At 38.0% G+C, this 21905-nt stretch overlaps 1 protein-coding gene across 1 annotated transcript in view; it reads right to left on the bottom strand.

The window, feature by feature from the left end:
* The window catches only part of TRPM6 (transient receptor potential cation channel subfamily M member 6), a 93453-nt gene that overhangs the window by 39949 nt on the left and 31599 nt on the right, over window positions 1-21905 (bottom strand). The window contains exons 5-18 of the mRNA XM_058827188.1: window positions 18807-18987; window positions 18227-18440; window positions 17284-17408; window positions 16331-16502; window positions 14876-15050; window positions 13413-13536; window positions 12286-12358; window positions 12074-12174; window positions 8046-8180; window positions 7442-7495; window positions 4955-5116; window positions 2240-2520; window positions 982-1210; window positions 259-405 (exon numbers count right to left, since the gene is read on the bottom strand). Coding sequence (XP_058683171.1) covers window positions 259-405; window positions 982-1210; window positions 2240-2520; window positions 4955-5116; window positions 7442-7495; window positions 8046-8180; window positions 12074-12174; window positions 12286-12358; window positions 13413-13536; window positions 14876-15050; window positions 16331-16502; window positions 17284-17408; window positions 18227-18440; window positions 18807-18987 — 2173 coding nt within the window. The remainder of the gene's footprint in view (window positions 1-258; window positions 406-981; window positions 1211-2239; window positions 2521-4954; window positions 5117-7441; window positions 7496-8045; window positions 8181-12073; window positions 12175-12285; window positions 12359-13412; window positions 13537-14875; window positions 15051-16330; window positions 16503-17283; window positions 17409-18226; window positions 18441-18806; window positions 18988-21905) is intronic.

Raw genomic sequence — 21905 nt, 5'->3', positions numbered from 1 at the left:
AATGTGTGTGAGGTTGGGAGGGACTTTCTCTTTTTGGTCAGTACAGAAGTAACATCCAGGACAGATGAAGTAACTTGTACCAAGTTCACTTAAATCCGTATCCAAACTAGGGACCTAACACATACTTCTGGAGAGAATTGGCCTCCAGTTCTCCAACTGGCCTTCATTCCACCTGATGAGCATCTTCTCACTCCTCAGAACTGCACTGTGGTAGACAAACAGACTCTGGCACACAAATGACTGATCCCACAGACTAACCAAAGTATCTTTAGAGCTGATTGGGCTTTGCTCCCCATGATACCATAACTGGTGGCAGTCTTGAGACTGAGGCACATGAGACATTTCTGCCTTGCTTTTAAACTCCAGCATCAGGATGGTGGGAGGCAGGAGAATACTCATAATGACCTAAAAGAGAGGCAGAAGATTAATTAAGCAGTGATAGCACAAACCTAAGATCCCAGCCATGCCTGGTGCCAGCACAAACCCAGTGCAATTCCACTGGCTGGGGAAGGAGTCACTGGTGCTGGGAATCTGTATCACAGTGTGGCAGCCTCTGAACATTTGAGCTGCTCTTGGCTGATTTGTGGCTTTGAAGAGTGGTATTGTATCTGGGGATGCTTTCAATACTGCCCCATGCGTCTGAAAAGCATCCCTCCCACCAGCAGCACTGCCAGGGAACAGGCAACGTGGGGAAGCAAGAGCAGGTGAAGAAGGACTGAGAAGTGCTGAGAATGGGAAGAGCAACAAAAAAAATCCTTCCTTCTAATGTCATCCTACACATGCTTTTGCAAAGAAATAAAACAGAAGCAAGTATTGTTTTCCCTCCTTACCTTGCTTTTGTTTCCTAGATGTTCACATTCCAACCTATGCTTAAGCACAGCAGTGTGAAGCTGCATTAGCCATGCTTATAACCAGAAAGCCACAATATATTAAGAATCTAAAGAGCACCTAGATGCTCAGAAAAAAGCAGACCACTGCTACCTTAAACCAGGAGTTCTTCCGCATCTTCAGGCGTCCCATCCACATGTCGGTCAGCAGCATCTGTGTGCACGTGTGGGACACAAAAGGCCTCAGCCCCACAGACACTGCCAGCTTTAAGCAAGTGGAGTTGCTCCAGTTTTTCAGTTCATAGGTCAGCAACTTCATGGCCATCTGCTCGTTTTGTTTGAATGCTTTGTCCAGCACATCTAAGGCAAGCTGCCCAAATTCCCTTAAGCAGAAAGGAATTAACAGTCAATATAACAGGGATCAGTACAAACTCTGAGTCAGTGCTGAAAAGAGGTTGCTGTGAATACTCTGGTAACTAAAGTTCAGCTATAAATTTCAGTAAGCATGCCTTCCCCCATTTTTCTCATTGCTTCATCAATATACCTAGTGATAAACAATTTGAAGTGTAAACTATTTAGTCTTAACCACAATGTTTAGGGCCATCCTGTTTTGTCAGTTTTTATTTTTGTTGCTAATCTCAGTGATCAAAATGGACCCTACAAAGCTCTTTGTATTTCAGCACCACTGTGAGCAAGCATTGCAGCCAGTTGCAAAAGTCTGCTCTTTTGGACTAACTTTAAAACACCTCTGCAGAGAAAATTCTTAAAGGAAGGTACATACTCTCCTTCAAATTATGATTTGGAGCTGCACACAAAAGAGCAAAGTACATTTTATTGCGTCTGAATCCTAAGCACGAAATCTACAAAGCAGAAAATATATTACTAACAAGAAAAGGTACCAGAAAGCACTAAGTGGAAATTACAAACTCAAAGAAAATTCTTGGTCTACTTCCCTTTTCATTCAATCAGGTTCTTCACTTTCCACTTAGTCTTGCACAGAGCAGGTTTTAAGCACTGATTTTGGTTTGCTCATAACTATGTGTTACAGATTTGAACAGTGCAACAGCTATGTGCCATATGGCTTTTTAACAAATTGAACTGGAATAGAAGCTGCAAGGGACATTTCAGCCTTTCACTTGACCATTTAGCAGATAATGAACTATACATTACTCACCTGCATTTCCAAATATGCATCTAGGTAATATGCAGTTAGCTTTCCTTTAACTCTCTAACACACTGCACACCAGTACACAGATCCATTATATAGTATCAATAATGAGTATCTGAAAGTACTTTTTTATACTCCATAATCCATGGCATCACTAACTTTACTAACTCTTAGCAGATTAGGGCAGTATCTAACCATTCCCAGCACCAAAGAATTTTAACTGAAATGAAGGGAGAACTCATACTTTGAATACTTCTTGAGTTCTTCTGAAGTGTCATCCACCATGTTGCTCTGTTTAGCTTCATGTGCCATTGCTCTGTAGAGTTTACAAGCAACAACAGCTTTGACCATGGCTTCCTCTCCATGCTGCCAGAAGAACATAGCCATCTTCTGTCTTTTCATTAGTACTGCCCACACCAGGAGGTCATTATAGGGGTAGATGAAGCCAGTTGACTCATAATTCTCTGTGCAGTTTATATCCTCTTTTGATTTCTTTTTGTACTTTGGGAAAGGGCTGGATCTTTCCTATAAATTTGTGAAAAAAAAAAAAAAAAATCCCAGATTCATGAAAATAAAATCGCATGCAAATCTGAATGACAAGTAGCAAACTATGTGATAGCTATATACATTTAAGCATAAACCACAGCTGGGACCATATTCAGATTACCAGTGCTAAGAAGCTGGTAACATTAATGAAGGAAAAATACACCTTACTCTGAATCCATGCCTTTCATAGCCTTTCCATAGTGTTGGGCATCCCCCAAACCCCATGATACTCCATGCTTTACTCTCTTTTTTATATGTGTTATAACTGAAGAAAAAGTAAACACTAGACTGAAATAAATACCTTAGATACATAAAGATTATTTTGTTGTCTGTCCCACTTGTAAACTTGCTATACATTTGTATCTGGGTATTTCTTGGTAAAGGTACAAAAAGTCTTACTGATATAAGTGAGGAAGTCTCAGTGCTATCATGGGTTCATTTTGGCTCTGACTAATTCCAAAACAGCCATTTAAATTAATTTTACTTTATGTTTTGTCAGATAGATAGATAGATAGATAGATAGATAGATAGATAGATAGATAGATAGATATGAATGAATGCCAATCTTTGCTTGTCTGTCATTCTTTCTCTGAATTTACCTCTTCTTAACAGTCTTAGTCTAGCACTTTAATAAGCAAACATGAGAAAACATTAGTAAAATCAGATAACTCCTTTATTCCTTCCAAATTCAGAAGAATTCTCACACATGCTTGATACTCAGAATTTTGGTGATATTACATTTCAGTGAATTAAAGCCTTTAGCAACTAAAGGATGGAAGTTAAAAAACTATCATGGAATCTGAGCTTGATTTGACCAATAATAATAAAATTGCAAGACTCGTATTTCATAAGCAGTGAGCAGTAAAGCATTGTTTCCACTGCAATTTAGTAGAATTATTAAAACTAAGAGCTTGACCAGCATGTCTAAAATTTGTCAATAAAATTATCATCATCCTGATATGTCCTAAACAAAGTCTAGAATAAGTAATTATATTACCTTGTATTTGTAAGGCTGTGCAGTTCTGAAGAACTGAGAATGCAAAGTACTTTCAGTGGATCCCATTCCACTATCCATCTGATTACTCTGATGAAAGGAATGAGATAGGCTTTGAGGCAAGCTGGAGACCACTCTCTGTATCCAAAAGGGAAACCATAAAACATGAAAAGAGAAATGCAAATTAGAAATAAAATTTGCAGGTACTTGCTGACTGCAGTAATGCATATAGAAACTGATGTTATTCAAAAACTAGTGAGTCAAAAATTGCCATAACTACCACTGGAGTTTATACCATCAAGGCAAAAAATGGCCTGTTTCACATCTCAATAAACAAATATATATTTTTCTGAGTATCTGAATTCAAAATAATGATTTTCCATGCATAGCATCCACAAATTGCAACAACCAGGGTTGCAACAAATGGAATCGCCAAGTCTGGAAGCTCTTCTGAGTGCTGACCTTTATAAAATGTGCTGTAAGCCATTTGAAAGACAGAACCCTCTGAACTTTTTGCTAATAATTTCCTATGAAGGATGGCACATCCAGCATCTCTGTAAATTTTGTTCAGTGTTGGCTAAGAGGGAAGAACATTAACAGCTGAATCGCTAATGCTCTTCCCAGCAGTACCTAGTTATATGATTATGTGGTTTCACCTGTCCCTGTTAAGGTCATATTTCATTAGGAGAGAGTGAAAAGTGTTAGAACTGCTTACATCTTTTCTAAGCATTGTGTTAAAAACTGATGGCACAGAAAGCTCTGTCTCTCTGCTTCTATTCATCCCAAGTTACAGGTTTCATTATTTCTTCTCAATTTTCCTGATCATTATGAAGTTCTCTTAGTCAAGGAAATACTACAGGGGGATGAGAGGATTTTGTTGCTCTTTTTTTAACACATCTAACAGTCCAGTTCTACTCCAAAACCTGGGGATCATTCTTATGCAATAAATCTGCTCCTTCAGCAATATTGGGAAAGACTTTCAGATAATTTATTAAGTTTAGGTTGGTTTTAAGTGACTGATTTTGGTAAACCATAGGGAGAATGCTGACATGCCCTAAATCTACTTCAAGGCATGTGGAATTTAGTATTTTTGTGAGGTGGTTCATGCTGCAAAAAGGAAATATGTAACTGCTTCAAAAAAGGGAAGATTATATTGGCACAATCTTGGCATTCCTTATTGATGGATGATAGACAAAACCCAGATACTGGACACAAAGGTAAATTTACTGAACTAACAAATCATTTCACAACCACTTTATTAGGACCTAATTAGTCCTGGGGATTTTTCTCTTTTATTTGCAGTTCTCCACAGTTCTCAAACAGATAAGCACGGCATACATTTAAATGATGCTCTTCAGACTAACCAGGATGAAAACCTGAGCTATTTTCAGGTGTCACATTTTGGCTTTTCTTGGTGACCAGTGTTTTGGAAGAAGCTACCTTGTGTTTTCTGTAGAGATTGTTGTAGAGAATTCGGAAATGCTTCCTTGTGTAGCTGCTCCGATACGCTTCACCAAGGAGGTACTCTATCACCAGTCCAATGTCAATCAGTGATATCTTGTAATCCAAAGAAAGGCTATTCTGAAACACCAAATGTCACAAATGTTACATGATGCTGTTACATGCAACATTCAAAAGAATCACTCAAAAAGTCTGGAAAAATATGCAACTGTCAGGAAACTACGCATTCATTACACATATGGAATTCTTCTAGAAAAGAGAGGAAAATGTGATACCTGCAGTTCATTGTACCCACATTGCATATTCTGTTCACAAGATCAATTGCATCAAACAATGAGAGTAACTGTTCTTCAGGACAAGCACCAGCAGCAGAGGTACGGATAAAAACATTCTCATAACAAGAGAAAACCAGCAAGGTATGATTAAGCATTTTGATTAACTAAAATTGAAGGAGTAGCTGAAGCATGTATTTAAGCTGAAGCAGAGTAATTCCTACAGACTGGAAATATCCTGTTGAGGCTCAAGACTGTCCTGACAACTAGGACAACAGCAGTACATGCACTAGCTCTACCTTCTGAGTATCTTATCTCTTCTGCTTAAAGCACCATTTCCTATCTTACCTCCATTCTCCTTCCAAGACCCAAGGCTTGTGACAAATTCTCTGAAGAACAGATGCAGATTTTTAAAATTATTGTTTAAATTTAAATAATTGTTTAAATTATTATTTATTAAATAATTGTTTAAATTATTATTTATTAAAAACCTTGAGCTGCAACTCGTGGAAGTGAAAAATGGGCCTGTATATAAATGGGAGCAGAGATCCCATGTATTCCTAGCAGTGTATGCCTTTCAGACTGTGAAAAGTCTTTTTCTTCGTGGGACTGAGGGTGACTTTCAATTGACTTCAGTAGCAAGCCTCAGTACAGTCAGCTAAGGCTACTCAGCCCCAGGTCACTGAGAGTTAGGCAAGTATTTTTGACTACCTAAGCCTGTAGATACTTCTCTGCATTAACCCCCATCTTTTACGTCAGCAGAGCAGACAGCTACATATCTTCATTCAAATGCAGCAGCATCCAAGCTGGTCACAGTAACAGAGAAAATATTCTGAAATCCAGGGTCACATCACTGTGCTGACTGTTCCAACTACAGTATTGCTATATTTAATCAGACTGCACACCCATTCACAAAGCACTTATGTGAACTTACAGAAGCTCAGGAAAAGGCTTTTCAGCATTTAGACCTGTTTTCAGATTCCAAATTTAGCTTACACAAAAGCAAAGAAAGTTTTGGAATTGTGGAGACATTTTTCACATTAATTCCATTACTGTATATCAAGTGCCAAAAGCTTCTCTTTAGATCACACACTGGGTTTTTCCAAAGTGTCCTGAGATAGATAAAGACATATATATATATATATATATATATATATATATATATATATATGGGTATTAGGGAAGCAGTCATATAAATCGCTTCAGTGAGGAAGAGTTTTCTCAGCCTGGAAAAGCTCAATATTTCTTTCAAGATTTAGACCTTTCAATATATAGATCTTCCAGATTTATAACTTAAATTAGATCTTGAATATGTTTATCAGTAGGGAAAAACACAGAAAACAGTTTGTTATGGAGACTAGGATACCCTATATCTATCTAAAGAACCATAAAAGGTTTTGACATGAAAGTCACCCACACTACCAAAATGATACCATGAATCCAACAGAACTCTGCAAACAGTCAGATTTACCATTTCATTTTATCTTAGCAATCACACTCTGAAAGGAATTAGCCACTGAGTCTAGATTTGGATCTAGGATTCTCCTGTGCTGAAGTCTAGATCCATAAAGAACAGCTCATCTCTTCCTGGCTCAGCAGTGCTGTGAGGTACAACAGATAACAGAACAGTGAAAAAATTAATGATGTATCTAAATAACAAGGCTGCTACTGAGTCACTAATGGAACCAATGCTCCATGCAGTAGTCATCCACTGCCACCTTCTGTTCTCCTAGGCAATGCAGCACATCCAAATATTACCTCTTGTCACAGTATCTTCTCATTACTGCTCTAACAAGGAAAGACTACTTTAACTTTGGGGAAAAAATATAAAACCTTAAAGCAATGAGCATAACTATTGTACTAATTCACTAAGTGTTTTGTATAATCACTTCAGAATGTCAGTTTAGTAATGTGAGAAAGAGAGTCTGATCTGCATTAATTGCTCAGCTTTGAAATTAGGATACGGAACCCTTAGTAGCCTCAGAAGCAGTAGGTTGGTTGCTTAGGGGGTCAGTGGAATTAAGATGAAACCATTTAGCAGATATATGACTGTAGTAAAGAAGCTGCCACTTCTATTACCAAAATTCCCCTGTATGATCTAATAGCAGCTTGCCAGTGGACACTGAAGTATTAACCTAGCATTTTTGTCCCCAGCCTTTCCTATGTCTATTACCTGTTTCACATCTCGAACTAGATGGTGTAAAAGCAGATTTGATGGTCCTTGTTTCTGTGGTTTGAACAAAAAAGACAGTAAACAAACATGTCACTCTACACTAGAAAATCAATACAGTATAAGAAGGAAGGTTAAAAATCTACAGGATAAACTACTGTTATTCAAACTCTCCCCAGTCCACCAACAAAACTTTTCAAAAAGATTTCAACACCAATCTGCATCACCTCTACCATCTTAAATCTTGACTTATTCCAGAAAGAGACTGATATAACTTTGGTATAAGCAACATATCATTTTCAGCATGGTAAGCATGTATTTCTTATCAGATTAAAATCTGAACATATTTCTCATCAGCTTCCATCTAGCTTTTCAATCTAGTTCATGACAGTGAATCAAAAATAACAACCTGCCACACCATTCCCAAACCCCCACGTTACAATCAGAAATAATCAAACACATTAATTTTGGTTTTAGTTTTTGGGTTTTTGTTTTTTTCAAAAATCCTTCATAAAAACGTGGCCTAATCATCATACCCCTTAAGCAAAACAGTATTCTTTCCAGGCTTTCATATCTAAAGTGGTATCCCAGGGTTTCAAATACTCACCGTATTGTAGAGTTCTTCCAAGCGAGATATGGTAAGAAAACGGTGCATGTTCACTCCATATTCTATCAATAGTTTAACAAAATCCACACGATCCATGACTAAAGCATCCAGCATTGCCTGTTCCAAGGCACCAACCTCCAAATGGACACAGTTGAAGGAAAACATTAGAAAATTACTTTTGGAAATAAATAAAACATTCCTGTAATCTTTCCACCACAATGACTTATCTCTATGTATATTTAAAGTGCAAGTACAAAAGAAAAATATGCTGAAGTAAATTTCTGTGTAAAAACAGAGGGAAACTGTGTAAAAACAGAGGAAAAAGAAAACAGTTTCATAAACCAAACATCTGTAGAGACTTCTACAAATGTAACTTTACAACTGGACTCTGATAATACATTCTCTACTCTCTAATTCACTTCAGAAGATAAAATATGATAATGCAGGGCATGGAGGGAAGCCTTTTTTTTTTTTGACACATGACAAAAGCTATTTCAAAGTACCATAGAGAAGTCTCTATAGAACTGCAAGTTCTTTAAAGCAAACTTTTTTTCAAATATGAGAGACAACGTGTGTTAGAATAAACTTCCTCAAAGGAAGCATGAAGCAGAGATCTACCTACAAGCAGTGTCCAAATGGTGGAAGCACTCCACTCATGGCATTTGAACAGAGCTCAGCAGGGCTTATACATGCAAAATGGCAAAGGAGTGAGACATATGAGGTTCACATAAATCCATATAAAGCTTTTCTATGGAACACATGTGCACAGGAAATGCAGTGGGTTGAGCAGAATGAGGAGACTGGAGGAACACTAATGGGGCAGATGCTAGTGCTAATACTTGAAAATAGTACATTCCTTGTCTATATTAAGTTTTGACAGAAATTATGTTAAAAAATTACCAATAAATGTTATAAAAAGAAAACTTTTGCACTGATCCTGAATTACTGGATTTTCTCACAGAAATATCTGGGAGTGACTGGCCACTTTTGCATTAAATTTCTTCTAACAGTCTTTGAGCTGGCAGTGTGTCTGAAGAGGTCAGCAGCCATTTGGTATCTGTTAGAATGGTATTCCTTGGTATTTGAGGTAGAGCTGACATTTAAACAGAAACACAGCCACAGCTGGTTATAACCTTTACCTTCTAAACTTCTAAGACTAGAGTTCTAAAAATAAATGGCCACGATACGTGCAAAATTGTAAGTTTCCTTGAAGCACCTAAATAGACAGAAATATTATGAGAGTCCACAAGCAATCACCTCAAAACTGCTCCTTTAAATATGTAACCCAAAATTTGAACACACAACTGCAGTAACACTGCAGGAGCCATAGCCCCTGACAATTGGAGGTCTGGCAATGCCTGACAGTCAGAGGATTGCTTCACTTTAATTAAGAAAGCAACTAAGCTAAAGGTAAGCTTTAAAACCATCCTTGTACATTTTCTTCCTTTTTTTTTTTCTTTTTAGTGCACAAAAAAGCTAGTTTGGTTTTTTCCCTGCTTAGAAAAGAAAAATACTTAGAAGTGCATGTTATCCTAATTTTTGCTTGGAAAAGCATCAAGAGATGTGAGGCTTGTTTTTTATGTGATTTTTAAGTCTTACTTGAAGGGGAGAACACAGTTATTATTTGACAACAGCTTTTCTTTCAAAATAGTTCTGAACATTGTACTGAAATAGATATGAACAGATACACTAATCTTTTTTTTCAAACATATCAGAAGCAGAGCAGTGGGAGTAGGGGGACTGCCAGTGGCTCTGTAAGGACAAAGGATGACCAGATATAAAAGAAACACTTAAGGCTATTGTACACATAGCAAACTAATTTGTTGCCTTACTGCTTACTACAGAACAGGCTGGGAAAGCCCTGTATCAAAGTTGTTCTTTATGGCAGAAAAAATCTGAGGAATTGTGTCTAATTTAAGTATCAGTAGAGAATATTATAGAAACCTTCCAGGAAGTGGTAGTGGTAAATTATCAGGACCCTGTGGTATTCCCCTAAGAGTTTCCAGAGAGCTAAATTACAGCTGAAATCAGCACTTTTAACATCAGCATCAGAGATAGTAGACATGAAATATGCAAATTGTTAAAAAAACCCCAAGTTGTCAAAGTATGGCATATCAATACTGTTAGAATTTTATAAGGACAAATAGAACAGAAATACAACATTGACATGAAAAAAAATGCAACAGAATAAGTGGAAGCAAGGTTGTTACTTTGTAGACTGAAACTAGAACTCTCTTAGAATTTCAGCAGTCAGAAAAAAGTTGGGAAAAGATCTTTAGATCATCAAGTCAGTAAGAAAACCTAACACTGACAAGTCCACCACTGAACCCGGTCCCTAAGTACAACATTTATGTCTTGTAAGTAGTTCTATGGTTGATTAGTCAACACATCCCTGAGCAGCCTGTTCCAACTGTTTATAATGATTCTTATGAATAATTTTTTCCCAATATCCAATCTTTAATTCATGGATGTTGAATTGTAGAAATCCCAGGCATAGTCCTCCATATATTCAATCTTATGCACCTCAGAAAATATGGGCTAGTGATTAAAAAAATCAGGTCTGTCTTCATGGCAAACAACCAGCTATGGTCACTCAGATACATATACAACTGCCTGTTTTTCAAAATTTACATTTTAAAGAAGAAAACACCCTTGGGACTTAAAAAAAAGCAACTCCATAATTCTTGGCAGGAAATTAAAAAGTACTGCTGGGAAGTGCTTCTTGGACCATGAGATATTATTTCTCAAAGAAAATATTAATTCCTTTAACGAATGGTAAAAATGTGTTGAGGTACATAGAGTTTTATATTTGTCATCTACAAAAATCTTATGCACACAAAAAACTCACTTATGGAGGATTATACTTAAATACTGGATTACCTGTGAAAATGTAAACCCCATAATTTAAATTTAATTAATTGATTTAATTGCAATTGAATGTTCCTTCACACACACGTAGCTAATTCAGGTCTAAATCATGGCTTGCCTTCTGTAAGGACCTAGAGAATGCACTTAGCTGTCCCTAAACACTGTCCTGATAAGAAAAGCCACCACAACAGAACCTGAGTAAAGCACAGATGGCACAGCAGGAAAGAGCTAATTCCAGGCCTAATGGAGGTAAAGGTTTGGTTAGCATCTGGACAAAAATTTCCACTGTGGCAAAATGTGAGAAAGGAAGGAAGTGCTTATCCTCATGCCAACTCAAGTTTTGGGAATGGGATTTCCCTTATGGGAACAGCACATCCTGTGAGTATCTGCGGCTTAAGCTGTATAAAAGTGGTACCTCCAGAAGAACAACTCAGGACCCTCACCTCTGAAGACCAGGGTCAAGAGGAACCAACAGGACACCACAGGAATCCACGTGGTGGTATCCTTTGTTTAACCGCTCTCTTGCACTTTCTGTCTCTCCCCCTTCTCATACCTCACATTTATTGTTAAAAAAAGTCTCTGCTATCAACTTCACATATCATCTCTTTTACACCTTAAGCTGAGCAGAGACATGTCTTATAATTGGATCATAACTCCTTCATTGCAGCTTTTCCTAAGAAACAATGTCTAAAATAATAACATTACTTTTTTGTTTTTAGCCTGGTGATTTACACTGGGATTTCTGTATTTCTGTCTAGAGCTAGGAAAACAGATGCAACACTCCTTGGGGGTTTATGTCTTTGGAGAAAAGAATATTCTAAGCTACAATGAAACACCCCTAACCACCATTGATTGCCAACACAGGCTTGAAAAATACATATCTAGAATTATCACTGAAACTACAGTGAGAGTGACTACTGCTGGAAAAGCTCACAGCAAAACCAAGAGGACCTTTTGCTGTCGTCTCTTCTCCAGAAAAACAAAAGTGATCTGAAGCATTGAATACTTCACTATTTTGAGGATAATCAAAAAATCAAAGCAGATTACTGAAGGCTGAGTTCAATCATCAACCTATTCCTTATTTAAAGCTCAACAAATGCAAATCATGAAAAATTAGTCATTAAAATGAAATGTAAAACACGGTGAGAAAGAACAGGTACCTTCCAGTGTTGTCCATAAACAAGTATGTGTTTCTTGGCAATATCTAGCTGGTTCCAGGCCAATGCCAAATCTAGCTGATCTGAAGCAGACATATTCGTACCTAGGAGGCAGGTAAGGGATCTATCAGTTCTCACACATTTATGTCACTCCCTTACTTTGAAAAGATAAGCCAGTGAGACTGTATGCCAGATAAAAACATATTTTTCAATACCTTTCAAGAGTGCTGTCAGAATTGCCAAATCAATGTCCTGCTCATCTTCTGACTCCGCATCAAATACGGTTATCTGTTAGAATTGCAGAAGTATACTATTTGAGGTGAGGCAGAGAAGCCTGTAGTTATTTCTTCTTTGTATGGGCTGTGGTAGATTAAATCATACACATTTCAAAACAAACAATCGCAAGGGTCCAGACACAATTTTGCTTTGTTTCAGACAGAAAATGCACCATTTTGGTTTTAATGCAATGGCACCCCAGGAAAACTGGAATAAACCCACTGTATGAGTCTACACATCTGTTTCCTTTTGAATAACCTTTAAACCTGAAAAATGTAAAAATGTAACATTTTTGATATTCACTCGCTTTTCAACTAGAAAACAGACACTCAAATAAAATAGAACAAAAAATACAAAATAATGTATTGTGTTATTTCCATTTTAGTAATTATCAGTACAATCATCATTACTTGCCTATATACTGTGACCTCCATCATGTTTGAAAAGTTGTGATAGACTGGCAAAATAACTGGAAAAGGGGAAATGTAACTACCATTTTTAAAAAGGCTAAAAACAGAGACCTGGCAAACTACAGTCCAATCAGCTTCAGCAGAGTCATGGAGCAGATCCTCCTGGAAACTTATGCTAAGGCATGTGGAAAGTAAGAAGGGGATTGGTGACAGCCAATACGGTTTACTCAAGTGCATGGCCAGAAGCTGGAGGGAGGGAGGGGATTTCCAGTTACTAGCGGTGTTTCAGAGACAAGTTCTAGCACAATTCTGTTGTGGGTAGAAGAATGGAAGGAAACCTTTCTAAATTATAAATAAGACTCTACTAGAGAAGAAAAATATAGGAGTTACTTGATCTTCTTGTGAAAACAAAGATATTTGGTCTTTTACTAAAATCAGGAAGGCTCTCATTTCATAAACAATGGCTGAAACCAAAACTCCAGAAGTTAACTAAGCAGGCTCTGTAGAGCTACTCAATATAGAAATTGGCAAAGACACATTTGTGTTGTCTTTTTATCAGATATAACACCTGTGCAAAAGCCAACCCACCAGAGGAAGAGCAAAAAAGGTAACAGGAAATGAAGACTTCCTAAACTCAGCACATGAACCCTACTCACAGACTCTCTGTGTTTCATGCATTCCATCAGAACATGAAATAGATGACTGGACTGTTTCTGTTCCAATCCAAATATGTTCTGAATCATCATTAAGATCTCATTCTTCACCTGAGGGCTCAGATCCCTGGAAATAAGACATACAAGCAATGACAATTATATTTTAGATACTTCTTACCCACCCAAATGATGCTTCAGAAAAGATGAAACATAGGAGAAATTTCTTTTTTCTTTCTACTTTGTTGATTTAATCCTTCTTTCAACACAAAGCAAAGTAATCCTATAACATAAATTATTAATCACAAACACATTTGTTCTGAAATACATATTTACTATTGAAAATACAAAACATGGGTAATTTAACAATTTTTCGGAGTTTAAGGATTTTCCATCAGAGCAAAAATCCTTTATAGATTAAATAGAGCTAAAAATCACTGGGCATGATTTTTCATTCTTTCAATAAAGAAGGAAAGATAGGCATAAAATGAAATTCCTTACTATTAGCTCATTAGGCTTCATATCTCTCCCATATTTTTCTCTTTTTTGTCTTTCTGTTAACCTTTCCATTCATATTTTCCTTTTTTTTAATGGGAGGATTTTTTTTAAATATCATAAATATAGGGGAAAAAGCAAGTGAAGAAAAGCGAAGAAAAAAGTCCTCAAACTACATACTAGGGGCAAGTACCACATATCCAAAAGTATAATCAGAAAAGACAATAAGTAAACAATTATTAAATAGTTCATTTTCTTAAATGGCAATGAACCCAGGGCACCTCTTTAGAATTCATTTTTTTAACCTAAAAAGCTCTTTGACTTTGAAAAACTTTCACATATACTATTAACTGGCTATACAAACATATATTTTTATGTCCAGTTTGGATGCTAAATTTTCACCAGGGTAGGTTCAATAGAGCCTGCAGCCGAGACTCGACTGGTGGTGACATAGATACCTTAACAAGGATGACTGATCTGGACTACCACCAAGTAACCCAAAGCCAAAAATGAGGAAACTTAGTCTTCTCTCTATTGCAACCTGAGGCTTCTACAGCAGTGAACCCCTGCTCTAGTCTCAGAAGTTTTGCACAATCCAAATCCAAGCTCACATACAGAATATTGATAACGGGAGACATGGCTGAGCTGAAACAATAGCAAATACTCTTTGTCATGGTCATCCATGAGTGTCACTCACCAAAGATGAGAAATTTCATAACTCAGAGTAGCTACATGCAGTTTTCCCTCTTCAAAAAAGCCATAATAAATTTGGCAGAATAATTATTTCAGCAGTAGTTTGAGGCAGGAAAGATAGAAGCTCCGCTCTCCCATCAGAGAAGTTAAAGCCAGCAAAAGACCAGAGAGGCATCATTACTAGAAACATTAGAAATTGTCTCAGCAATTATGAGAGAGGGGTTTGCAGGTGCCTGCCAGCATGGCAGAGCAAGTAGGAGGAGCATTATGCCACTACTCACCCCGAATCACCCGTGTGTTTGTGGGTAAATGCCAGGATATCCGCAGCTCTGCCAGTGCCCTCATAGACCACCACCGGGACAGCCGGGCTGGCCCTGACATACTCCCACACCATCAGGATCACACTGGGGCCTCCCTCCAGCACCAGCCCCACTATGGGTACACCTTGGCCCATTCCTGTTGCAAAACACACCTAGCCAGTTATAAACACATCTCAGTCACACACACAAAAGTCAAAACATATGAGAAATAAATACTTATACATGGTTGTGCTGCTATTGCATTGATTGACATTTGGGGAAGAAGTAAGTGAGATGGTTCAATGGAGAGGAAATCATGCCTTTACCATCTGTAATTTGACTTATATCTTTTAAGAATTTTAGAAAACTTCTTCAAAAGGTCCATGAAAAACTACCGAAAAAAGCATCAAGAAGAAAAAACGTCCTTCTAAATATCCCTCTTTCCTTTATAATAGTTGTCACATGCAAGAGCATTTGAAACATGTTCAATATCCACATATTTACCAACACACACAGAAAAGCAATCAGGAATTTCTTCAGAGACTCTTACAGCAGCAGGGCACATTTTTAAAAAAAAACAGAAATTAATTTCAAGTACAATGCTATAGAAATAAAAGTGAAAGCCTGACTTGCAAAAGCTCATAGTAAGAAAATATAAGAGTCCAAGTAAGAAGCTCTGTACAAGAACATGCTAAAAATTGGGTTGGTTTCTAAGTTTGTCAATTCAATATTGTGAGCAGATAAAAGAAGCAACATCAACATCATAATACTAATGTCTTTTTAACATACCTCAAGATTTGAATGACTAGGTAAGAGTGAACTTCCACAAACAATTTGTACAATCTAGTGCATAAAAGGAAATAATTGTCTATGTAAAAATATTTATTTAGTTATTTCTTTACTATAACTCATTTACTCTGTAAATAAATGGTGGAAGTTATGCAGTCTGTCAAACATCGGCTAAAGGTTTTACTTTTGCAACTACTTTGTTGATGTACTTGAGGAGGTCACAGGCTTGCAACAGAGTGATGAGGGCAAAAGTAGTTAACATGGTAAAAATTGATTCCATTGAATGTAACAATCTTTCTATCTCACAAAATGATGGGGAAGTCTTTAGTGGTGAAATAGCTACCACATAAAACTGTGAAGTGAGCAAATGCTCAGTATTTACTAAATAGAGTCATTTAGATGCCTCTGCAACAGACAAACCCATATGCAAGTTCATCCAAATGCATAATGCTTTATAAAACTACTGTCTTTTTCATTTTCCTAAGTTTTAGAATTCAAGACATGTGCAATTAATTAACAAATTAACATTTGACTTCAGTGACAGCTATGGCAAATCAAGACGTACAATATGTAACATGAAATGTCAAGTACCTCCCATCTTTTTAGAACAGGTTTTTCTGTCACAAAGCTAACCACAGCAATACTCACTCGTGTGTATTTTTTGAAGTGATATGTACTTCTCCAAATTCCTCCTGAGCATCATTTCATTCCCATACTTGCCTACTGTTCCATCATCTGCCATTAGAAAATGAGAATGCATGCTGTTGAGCGTACTCAGCTTGCTGAGTGGGTTACCAAGAGTCTGGTACAGGCAAACTACCTGAGAAAACCAAAATAAAAATGTCCTCAAAGAAACCAACAAAATTCGACCATTTATGTTCCCTCACTTGTGTGGATTTCTTCATCACAGTGTGGCTGTTCAAAATTCTCAATCATGCTTTTTGAGCTACTCAAACATTTGATTCTTAGCATTTTATTCTTAACAGCAACAAGCCCATAATTACTACCTCAGAAAACACTTCTGATTAGGTTTGCAATCCTTAGAGTCAGTGCCTGACATTCTTTGCAACAGCTAGAACACCATGGCATAGTTTCCCTGGATTGTATTCCCATTAAAAATATGTGACCTCACATTTATGAGGAATGATTGCACCTTACTACTTAAGTGCTTTTAGACACTTGAGTAGATTATGCCCTCATATAAAGTCTTAGTTTGTGACTATAAAATAGACTCTGAATAAAATAATACACCTATTAATTGCTTATTTGTGTACACTACTAACCTGACTGTTCATTCTGAATCTTAATATAGAAAAACACAATTTACAACCACAAGAGAGTTGCTTACATAATTACAAAATTTTAAAAATTAATGGCAATTTCCTGTAAGAAGTATTTTAAAGCTATTCTTTTATACACAAAACAAAATACAGTGCTTCAACCTGCCACAAAATTCTGTTGCTGAGGAAAACCTAAGCTTCTATTACAGTGAAAAAAATATCAAACTAGTGAAGTAAATCTAGAACAAAATCAAGTATGCAAGAAAACTCTAACATCCCATGGACATGAAGGCTTTTATTATTAAAATGCATTCAACTCACATCTTTTCCAACGAGATCACTTTGATTCTCAATGATACCCCATGGAGGAATGCCAATAGCACAGATCTTTCTCAGGTGTGGTGAGGCACGGCCTTTCAGCGCATCCCCCACATGCCTGCACACTCCTAAACAGATAATCAAATGATATTTTTTCTTCTATATTCAGAGACCTGCTACAGGACACCGAGAAAGGTTTTGCACCGCTGAATTTATACTGTAGTTATGTTTCTATCAAAACCAAAACATCATGCCCAATGTTGTATACTTGATATACACTTCACAGCTCAGGTGTAATGTACCACTGCTTCAAATTCAGCACATATTTCTAATTAGCAATACTCTTACATGTTGCTAATGGTGCTTTTCACATCCATAAAACTTCATTAGATATATAAATGCAACACAGGACAGTTCTCCCGTAAGATCACCAGATTGAATAATAGCTAAAGAAGTAAAACTTTCAGTTCCACAGTTTACTGACCTCTCTTGAGTTTTTGAGGATCGTCTAAATGGACTTCCAGCTACTAATAGTTCAATTAATGGATTATCCTGACTAAAAACTTTATCAATTATAAAACAAAATTTAAATTGGGCTTTGAAAATTGTTTCAAGAATACTAATCATAGTCCACAGAACCTAAATATTTTAATGAAGCAGATAAATTTACTGCAAATAAGTTCTGGCTATATGCAATGTTTCTTATTACATGCAGAACACTCTTCTCTTTAATTAAAATATTCAGAATGCCTGTCAACAGTAAACAAACATGATCCCACTCTTTGAATTATGCACTGCTCTTTATACAGAAACAGCTTCATTTTGTACAAATATATCACCAATTTTCAAACAATTTCACTCTATTTCACCTAAATGTACATGCTGTTATGCGAGGAAAAAACAACACCAAAAGGAAAAGTGACGCAAAGAAAAATAATTACACTACCGCTGTTGATGCCTTCTGTAATTATCCATGCTCCTGTAGACTCAGCTGCCATCACCAGCCCTTTGCTGAAAACCTGCTTGACTTTTGAGGGGAGCTTGAAATTTTTAATGCCTCCATGAACAGAAATCACTAGCTTCGGCAATTCCATCTGCCATTCTTTAACCATCAGGTGCAACAGCTGATCCAAATTGCTATCATAAGAAAGTCTAATATACTGGAAAGGAAAATAATGGATGAAATAAACACCTTTCAAATACTTCAGGAGAAGAAACTGCAACACATTACAAAGGTCTAAGCATTAACATCCTGCAGAACTTGTAAAGGATTAGAGCTGTTATACTACCCTAACATGGTAGCACAAAAATCATGTGAGCAATACAGACAGCATATCCCTAATCACAGTGAAGTTCAACATAAAAATTCAACACACATTTTAATCTGGTTTACTTTTAGATTCCCCTGCCCTCTTAAGACAAGAAATTTGACATGCATCCAATCCAATTTTTGCCATTCCTTGTCTTTCTTTTCTTATGGTGAAATTACAAAAATAAGTCAGACATATAAACACAGCACTTATTACCTTGGCATGGTAAGTGTGGTCTCCATCTTGAAAATTGATTGTACCAAAAGCATCTGTTGGACTCATCTTTGTGTGTTTTTGCACACACCATTCTCCACCATCACTCTGTGAACCAGCCTGATAAGCAGGCCAGCTGTATTCTATTCCTGGGTGTTCTCCAATCAGCCGTCCACAGCAACACCTCATGTGAAAAATACAGAAATTATTTTATATCAAACTCGCATTCAGATTTAGGACCTACATGTGAAGAGCCCAAATAACTTCCTGCAAAGAAAAATACTGCAGTTGTCTCACATGGAATGCAGTAAAAACTGTGTGGGGAAGAAAAAAAAAAAGCAACAATAGCAAAATAACATTGAATTACATCTTAATTATGTTTAGTTGGGCATAAATTTGTTCTTTACCTGAGGAGCACTAATATCAGTTTTGGGGGTTGGACTACAGTCTTCAAAGGTCCCTTCTGATCCAAACCATGCTGTGATTCTGTGTGATTCTGTAACAATTTGAGAGTCCCCGACAGAAGTTCTGACCTGAGCAATGCAGCTCAGCTTTTCTGGTCTTTTAATTTCCAATTCAGAGCAAAGTTGTAGGACACTGAGGTTTGCTATGAGTATTACCACCTGTTATTCTAAGTACCAAAGAAGAATCTAGGAGTTAGCCTCAACAATCAGGAGGATAATTTCAGGGTGACCTTTATATTAACCCTTGGAAGCCAGCAAAGTGCATATACAAAACACATGGATTGAAGTGCAGTACTGAGGGAGATTGTCATGGTTTGGGTAAGCTCCTCAGCTTAATGCTCCCACTGAGACTCTCCAAACCACACACCGCTCATTCACTCACCCCTTTCTCTTCCCTTCTCCATGCAGCACACTGGAAGGAAGAATTGGAGGCACAAAAGGTAAAGATCACAGAATGAGATAAGAACAATTTACTGGAAACACCAGCAAGATAAGAGAAGGAACAGTAACAGCAACAATACCAATAAGAGATGGCACAAGAAATTAACATTTCACACAGAAACCCCTCAACAACAGACAATACCTGATCACTCTATGCCAACCCAGAAGGGACCTTTTCAGCACATGGTATGACTCTTGGGAATAGTCCTGTCAGGGCCGGGAGCTGGACTCAATGCTCACTGTGGATCCCTTCCAACTCAGCATATTCTGTGATTCTCCCTGGAAGAGATTCCCTTTCCCTCACTCCCAGCAGTGATCTGAGGTGGTAGAGAATAACCCCTACGTCCTAGCCATTCCCCTCCTGGATACTGCAAAAAATAACCCTGTCCTGGCTGGAATGAGGACATTTTTCACCCCTTATTCTATTTCATCTACCTCGTGAAAAATCATACACCTTCCAATTATATACATACATAGATACATACAAACAGATATACACACACACACACACAGGTTTAGGTACCATAGTCAATGGCTGTCCCTCCAAGATATCTGTCGAGTTCACTGAGCCCATGGCTGCGGGTTCTGTCTGTCCTAGATGTCTTCCAGGGCAGGAGGGCTGGTGTGCTGTCAGGCATCACAAGCTCATGACCAGTGTATCTGGAGCAGCCCAGACTCACTGTCCATGGTAGGTATGGCACACAGTGCCGGTATCATTCCAAACAACAGCACACACACAGTTCAACACTATAGACTGTTCTCACTCAAAAACCAAATCCCCTTCCAGGTACACATCATGTTTCCCTCATCACAGTCCCTCTGTGTTATCTACTGAGTGTACCCAGGTCATTGAACAAAAACATTCCCATGGGTGGGCTTGCCTTTGCTTGAGACAGGACTAATCCAAGCTGACTTCCCAAACATATTCGTCATACGCACCAAGGGGACTTTATCCTTTTCTCCCCTTCTACACTACAAGGCTTTGATTGGGCAGGGCAAGCTCAATTTGTAGAGTCTCTGGTATTAGCCAACCAGAGGACCTTCCTAAACGCAGATCCCAATGTTCGAAGGTCCAACCATCCATTGATTTCAGAGTGGTTTTAGCAGTCCTTTGTATCATTCAACTTTCCCAGATGCTGGTGCATGACAGGGAACATGGTACCCACTCAACACTGTGATCTCTGGACCAGGGGTCTATGGAATCCATCTGCCAGGCCTCTCCAAATTTATATATTTTAACTGTCCTCGCCCATACCACAGAGGCTTTACCTACTTGGTCTGCTGGATCACAATGCATGTTTCACAGTTAGGGATCACTTGGGAAATAAAGTCCATGATGAAGTCCACCCCTCACTCATGAGTGCATCTGTACTGCTGCATCTCTTCCCGGATAACCTGAGGTGTCATGGGTCCAATGAGCCAGAAATAATTCACCCTTATGCTGCCAGTGCAGGTCCACCTGAGACAGTTTAATCTTGGCAGCCCAACCCACCTGTGCACTGTTGTGATGTTCTTCAGCAGCCCCACTCCTGGTGTGTGTGGATTTGTGTGTATATATGACATGCTTTTACAGCCAGTTTCTCTACATATGTCTTTCCACAGCTGAGCAGCCCAGATGGGTTTATCTTTTCACTGCCTATTTATCTTTTTCCACCACTCAAGCCACCCCTACAGAGCATGTGCTACCATTCATGAGTCAATATAGAAGCAGAGTGCTGGCCATTGCTCTTGTTCAGTGATATCTAAAGCCACCTGAATATCTTTCAGCTCTGCAACCTGACTTGATACATCTTGTCCCTCAATAGCTTCTGCAGCTTTACACTGAATCACACACAGAATGACCAGGTTGGAAGAGACCTCCAAGATCATCAAGTCCAACCCATGCCCTAACACCTCAACTAAACCATGGCATCAAGTGCCACATCCAGTCTTTGTTTAAACACATACAGGGATGGTGACTGCACCATCTTACCAGGCAGAAAATTCCAGTACTTCATCACCCCGTCTGTAAAAAACTTTTTCCTAATATCCAACCTATATTTCCCTTGGCACAGTTTAAGGCTGTGTCCTCTGGTTCTGTCAGCTGTTGCCTGGAGAAAGAGACCAACCCCCACCTGACCACAACCTCCTTTCAGGGAGTTGTAGAGAGTGATGAGGTCACCTCTGAGTCTCCTTTTCTCCAGGCTAAACAACCCCA

Source organism: Poecile atricapillus, chromosome Z (genome assembly GCF_030490865.1).
Source record: "Poecile atricapillus isolate bPoeAtr1 chromosome Z, bPoeAtr1.hap1, whole genome shotgun sequence".
NCBI classification, from domain to species: Eukaryota; Metazoa; Chordata; class Aves; order Passeriformes; family Paridae; genus Poecile; species Poecile atricapillus.
Note: the sequence above shows the minus strand (reverse complement) of the source record. Positions and strands in the feature narration are given on the sequence as shown.